Here is a 6,709-nt window from a genome sequence, read left to right as displayed (position 1 = left end):
ATATGTATGCGTTTGATAATTCATTCCTTAAAGAATAAAGAGTAATTAAACATGTTGAAAATCATGTTTCTTTTGTGCAATTAATTAAAAATAAAAAATTAAAATAGTAAAAGCTAGATTCGTCGTGGATGTAGGTGGATTTAGGTGTTAGTTTAGGAGTAGATTATATATTATATTTTTCGTTTAAAAAAAACAACTTGTCCGTTATGATCTACACATATATGTCATCTAACACGATTAATATTCAAATAAAATGTCGGCTCTGTGCGACGGCTGTGTAAAATTAAACCTAATAAAACATCATTCAACGTGCGTGGATTCTGATTCTTTATTTTTATTTTTTAGATACAAAGCATGATCATTAGAAACACGAATATAAAGAAACAAAAAAATTTAGAAACTTTTGAAAAAAGAAAGAGAATCTTGGTGTGTTCATGCTTTAAAGACCTTTTGCAAATAAAAGTCCCCCCTAACTAAAGCGTCCTTCGCTTTATTACGATTCTGACTTCTATGGTATCATATCAGATTTCGTACGTGTAAATGCACATAGACATCAATTAGTTTTAGGGTTAAACACAAAATCCAGATATAAAGCAGTTCATGTCTACCATATTGGTTATTAAAGACTTTTTTTACGACTAATGGTCTTTCAGCAAAAAAATATTCTCATGTATACATAAAATTTTGACCCGTTATAACTGTTTCTTCTTGAGTTGGCGCTTCATGTTCACCTTGGGGGTCAACATTTGGTTTGTGTGACATTTAGGGTATTGGTACGTTCAATAATGAATTGTTGAGAGTTCTTATTAACTTACGAATTAAATAAAATCTTCTCTTGTTAGTATGAGTTTTATGTTTTTATTTTAAACTAAAATCTTTTAATCCAAATGGTGCTTCAAATCAAGGCCGGTCCAAGCATATATGGGCCCGGGGCAAAAAAAGCAAAAAGGGCCCCTTAGGTCACCGGTCCAACCATATATGTTGTCGTGTCATGTCGTGTTTGTGTTAGAAATTCGACACGATAATAACACATAACGTCGTATTCGTGTCGTGTTCGTGTTCATGTTCAAAAATCATGTATATTTAGTAACATTGTATGTTGTTTTATAGTTATTTTTATCGTGTTCTTCGTATTTAAATTAACTTTTTTACAAGAACTTATGTATGACATTATGCAAATAGTTACATTTTTTTATTTTTGTCGTTCCACGTCTACTGTTAAACAATATATTGTGAAAATCTCATTGAAATAAATCTCCTCTTAACTTCTTAACTATTAAAAATCTTTTAATATGTTTTTCGATTACATATATTTTTATTGATTAGCGTACCAAATTTAACATATATGAAATCATTGATTAGGTTGTTTTAAATAAAAGAAGACGAAGACGATAAATGAGACTCTTAAAAAAAGTATGGTTTATTTTTTAACGGTAAAAGTGTAAAACAAATATAAACGATTTACATATAAAAATAATAGTTAACAAAAAAAGAAAAAAAAGTCTCACATTTGTGAATTCAACGGACCACAATGTTTATGAACTTTATTAGTTTGTTAACTACAGTTCATTAATTACTACTAAACAAAACTTTTAAGATATTTTAAAAACTTGTGCATAAAAAGAATCGAACTCCAGCCATTTGTTTAAAAACCCGTTTCCATCTCATCTAAATGGAAGTTTATGTACCTATTTAAAATAAAACTATCATATATTAAATTACCTGGCAGAATTAATTTTAGGGCCCCCAAAAGTCATGAGGCCCGGGGCGGTCGTCCAGCTTGCCCGCCATATTGGGCCGGGCCTGCTTCAAATAGTTTTTGGAAGTTTTTAGCTTTTGATTTCAATGTAATTTTACACCTTTAAAAAATAACAAGTACTTTAGCTAAACATTTAAAAAATAGCTTTTTTCTTTTGGTTTCTATTTAATTTTATACCTGTAAAAAATAGCAGGTACCTTAACCAAACATTTCTGCATAAAAAAATTAAGAATTAGTTTTGCCAAACACACACGATATTTCTCTCTCTCTCTCTCTCTCTCTCTCTCTCTATATATATATATATATATATATATATATATATATATATATATATATATATATATATATAATAGGGTAATATGACCTAGAAAGGTAACGAACTCTGGTCTTTGTCCACATTTAGGTAACCGTGTTTATTTCGTTCACATTTGACCATTGAACTTGTTTGACCTGTTCAAAATAGGGTAATATGACTGGTAATTCCGGTAATATTACCCTATTATGAACATGTCAAACAAGTTTATTGGTCAAATGTGTATAGAAAAACATGGTTATCTAAATATGGACAAAAAGCCAAAGTTTCTTATCCGTTTTGGTAATATTGGACAAGCACTGTCTCAGTGATTGTGCCCTGGGATCAGGCTCCGACAGTTAATGAACAATTAGGTTTGACTTTGTCTAACCCAGTTCAGTCCCGAAAAGTCATGGGCTAAGCTGTGTTGCTAGGTCTTTAAAGCACATACAACCTAGCCCCTTAAGCGTATACAACCTAACCCTTAATTAGTTGTGCCTAAACTGGGTTGGCCCAAGACTTGACCATCTCCTCATACACAAAGACCGGACAACCCAATTGCATGTCACATCAATGAGTCTTATGACTACTTGTACTTAACATAAAGAACCCAATATTACCAAAACGGGTAATGAACTTTGGTTTTTGTCCATATTTAGGTAACCATGTTTTTTTCGTACACATTTGACAAGTAAACTTGTTTGATTTACCGCTAATAATTAGTCATATTACTTTATTTTGAACAGGTCAAACAAGTTCAATGATCAAATTTATACGAAAAAACATGGCTACCTTAATGTGAACAAAAACCAAAGTTCGTTAACTTTCTAGTTCATTAACCTATATATATATATATATATATATATATATATATATATATATATATATATATATATATATATATATATATATATATATATATATGTGTTTTTATACAAAAAAGTCACATTATTTTGAGAAATTTTTTAATAAATTTTTAAAAGTTTTTTTAAACAAAAGAAATCACGATTATTTAACATTTTGCTCAAACTAACAAAAAAATAAGTTTTTTATATTTTAACAGGAAATGACAGATTATGCGATTTTCATAAAATAATGTGGGTTTTCTGTTAAAATTTTTTTTAGGACTTTATCAAAATTTTTCTTAAAATAACAAGACTTTTCCACATAAAACCATATATATATATATATATATATATATATATATATATATATATATATATATATATATATATATTAAATATTTGTGCGCACTTGATAACTACTAATCCAAACATCATTTTTCAAAATCAAAACCATAAATATTAATTAAATATACCGTCTAAGCCATATCTGGCTTTAAAAAATAGATTTAACGATTTTTTTCACTAATGATTTTTTTTTGGCTGATTCATATTATGCATGCATATTTATTAATCAAGAGTCATATAGACTATCGATGTAGATATGACTGCTGATTTAGAGTTTTTAACTACTGATTTGGAGTTTGTAGTTTCACAAACAGGGGGCTAAATAATTAATAAATAGCCGGTTAAAAAACTTTATTAATCTTTATGATAACCTTAATTATGATATAAGTAAGACAAATAAGACAAATGGTTTTCTTTGAGGAACCCTGGATATTGAAAAACTTAATTTATTAATCAATATGGATAAAACAAAAATTGAATTCTCGATTTCAACTTTAATCTTTATGTTTACCATTTGATTAACAAGTTAAAAAATATTATTATATCCGTAAGGTTATCAGTTTAGATTTTCACATATAATTTGTTTAATAGATTAATTAAATTACATTTTGTATATCAAGACTTGAATTTGGATTGTTAATTCAAAACTATTGTACGAGCACAGAGCACTGTTTGTCCTTTTAACAGGTCCTTTTTACGGATTTCAATATTAAAATCTTTACATGTTATTGGACATGTCATTAGTGAAGTAGAAACCTAAATATGCATGCAAGTAATATACATAATTACATGAATTTCATACATGATGATATGTTATCATTAGAATTTATGAAACAGAAAACAAGAGCAATAAAAAAAAATATATTTTATTTGGATATATGATCTTTAACGATTAATGGATCTGTTTGAAATAAAAAAACAGATCCATTAATTTAATAAAATGTTTACTTTATTTTAAGCATATATAGATCTCATATAATATTACCATATATATAACAAAAAAAAAGGAATTAAACTGATCACATGATTGAACAAGCATTAGGGTTATCGTCGCTAAAGAGATGAGTCATCTGTTCATCGGTGGTGTTAGGGACGGAGAAGGCTTGAACGACGTTCTTAACGTTGCCGGCGGGAGCCCTTTTGTCGTAGGCTTGAGTCACGTACGGATAACTCACCAAATTGTAAGGTATGTACGGCCAGAATTCTGCTCGTTTTCCGGTGCTCATGATCTTCTTCAACACTTTGTTTGGATCCACATTTCCATTAACTGTTACTCTGCTTTGCTTTCTGTTAATCTCCACACTCTTTACGCCTGATGATGAAATGTCACAACAAACAAAGTTTTACGACAATCTAACAGTTTAATAAAGTATTTGTAATAAGATAGTCACTGGAGGTGGAGAGACCTTTCATGGATTTAACAGAGTTCTTGACCCTTCTTTCGCATCCATCACAATCCATTTTAACTTTAATTTCAACTGTCTGGGAAACAAGACCACAAACCATTCGTGTTAGAGAGAGAAGAATAAGAAGAAGAAGAGAGATGAGAGATGAGTATGCATGCCTGCATCGGTTTTCTTCTGCTTCTGCTTGTGCTTCTGGTGCTAGTGGCACTGCAAAAGTTAGAAAGATAGTCTAGTGCTCCCATTCTTTTTGCTATTTTGCAGAAAGAAAATGTTGGAGAAAGAGAAAGAGAGAGATGAAAGAAGTTTTTTGAAGTCTAGATGATATGCACTTGGTAGTTTGGTATTTATACAAGGGTAAGTAACCATGGTACAAAATAGACGCAGCGCATATAAGCTTCTTTAAATATGACGTGTTTGCTGTTGAATGTTCAAGTTTCGCCATAAACATATATGAAATTAAGGAGTAGTTTATGATAGATTTGCCGTTTAAAAGAAATAGCTTAAAAGATTTAAGACATAAGTTCAAGCCTACCTTTTATTTACCTAAATAATAATATATTTAAACACCTCGACATCCCACTATTTTACGGATTTGTTACTTGTTAGTGATTTTAGTGTAACATGAGTAATTAAATTTTATGTGTGTTAAAAAAGACCTAGAGGACAGAGATAATTATCAATACAATGGATGAATTTTGACTAATGCAAATTAGTCAACCATATGCTTTGTTTATTAGATTTTGGGTTTCTCATGTCAATCAAAAGACGTGGATAATTCAAGATCATGTATATATAACATTTTTTAAAATTTGTGATATTTTGACCATATTGTTTGGGGTATCATGGAATACAATTCAATTTGAGATAATCCAAGAGAGAATAAATTTGGATTTCAGGTAAAATCCGAGATTCCAACATAAAATATTTTGCTTTGATTGTGTCTGGGTTGAGACAAATATGCATAGCGAAGAAGAAATAGTTATTCGTATGTATTCTATCTTCTGCAACATATATATATATATATATATATATATATATATATATATATATATATATATATGAGGAAGATGACGGTTTTAAGGGAAACGGCGCCTCTTTTGTAACTGGAGCAAACATTGGTTATTTGGACAAGTATATTCGGTTGGACCCCGCTAGGGGTATTGCTCTCAGACCCCGCTAGGGGTGATGCCCCTTGGAACCCCACCATGGGTGCTGCTCTCGGATCTCGTGTTCCCGAATCCTAATTAGCTATCTAAGTGTGCACTTCCCTCCTCATGTCTTGAATTATACAAAATGTATTGATGACACTAACATCACCAACAAGTTATAATTTTGAGCACCTTCTTGAGTTGGAATGCCTTCTACACATTTATGAAAGTCACCATGTCGTATCCACATCCATTTTATGGATATCGTGGGTTTATATAGACTAATTTATGAAGTATGTTTTTAGGGTTCATAAGAAAATGAAATATCCATACACGAGTTTAGCAAGTTACTTCTTGTATTGTTTCTAAAACTAGAAGCGTCATCTTGTGGATTACAATGCAATCACATTTTGGAATTTTTTTTGGCATATGACTGAAATACTGATTAAAGAAATTAAGCTTTACAATATCCACATCTATTTCTAGAAGCATTGGTTATCATCATGCTAAGGGTGAAACATTAGTTATCGTTATGCTAAGTGCGAAGTGCGAAGGGCGTGGAAGCTAAGGGTGAAAGGTGAAATATTTCTAAAAAAATTGGTTATCCATAACTTTTTCTAAAAACAATTGTTATCATCATGCTAAGGGTCACTAGTAGAAAAATACCTTTTAATGAAACGAATTGTGTGTCATAAAAAGGTATAGATGACACACAAATGTGTGTCATTGAAGCTCCTATCATAAAGGAAGACGACACGCATTTGTGTGTCGTAACCTTACGATGTGCATTTATGGCACACAATGTGTGTCATAAAGGTGTGCAGATGACACGTAATGCGTGTCATTAAAGCCCCTGTCATAAAGAAAGACAACATGCATTTGTGTGTCGTAACCTTACGTCATGCATTTACGAC

The 6,709-nt window shown here is 30.6% G+C and overlaps 1 protein-coding gene across 1 annotated transcript; it reads right to left on the bottom strand.

The window, feature by feature from the left end:
- Window positions 1-4,091: 4,091 nt before the first annotated feature.
- LOC145156812 (heavy metal-associated isoprenylated plant protein 21-like) lies at window positions 4,092-4,978 on the bottom strand. The gene is made up of 3 exons (XM_079076046.1): window positions 4,806-4,978; window positions 4,648-4,723; window positions 4,092-4,553 (listed from the first exon to the last, which is right to left on the bottom strand). Exons 1-3 carry the CDS (start codon window positions 4,887-4,889, stop codon window positions 4,261-4,263), a joined length of 453 nt encoding a protein of 150 aa, XP_078932172.1. The 5' UTR covers window positions 4,890-4,978; the 3' UTR covers window positions 4,092-4,260.
- Window positions 4,979-6,709: the final 1,731 nt, after the last annotated feature.

This window comes from Lactuca virosa, chromosome 2, assembly GCF_052849685.1.
Source record: "Lactuca virosa cultivar CGN04683 chromosome 2, Lactuca_virosa_CGN04683_v6, whole genome shotgun sequence".
NCBI classification, from domain to species: domain Eukaryota; kingdom Viridiplantae; phylum Streptophyta; class Magnoliopsida; order Asterales; family Asteraceae; genus Lactuca; species Lactuca virosa.
Note: the sequence above shows the minus strand (reverse complement) of the source record. Positions and strands in the feature narration are given on the sequence as shown.

What these genes read in the sequence shown, in the direction of transcription:
- LOC145156812 (XM_079076046.1), bottom strand. Translation starts at nt 4,889, where the DNA reads ATGGGAGCACTAGACTATCTTTCTAACTTTTGCAGTGCCACTAGCACC. An exon ending in GCAGAAGAAAACCGATGCAG is followed by an intron (nt 4,724 to 4,805) that starts GCATGCATACTC and finishes CTTGTTTCCCAG; the next exon opens with ACAGTTGAAATTAAAGTTAA. An exon ending in CTCTGTTAAATCCATGAAAG is followed by an intron (nt 4,554 to 4,647) that starts GTCTCTCCACCT and finishes TTTCATCATCAG; the next exon opens with GCGTAAAGAGTGTGGAGATT.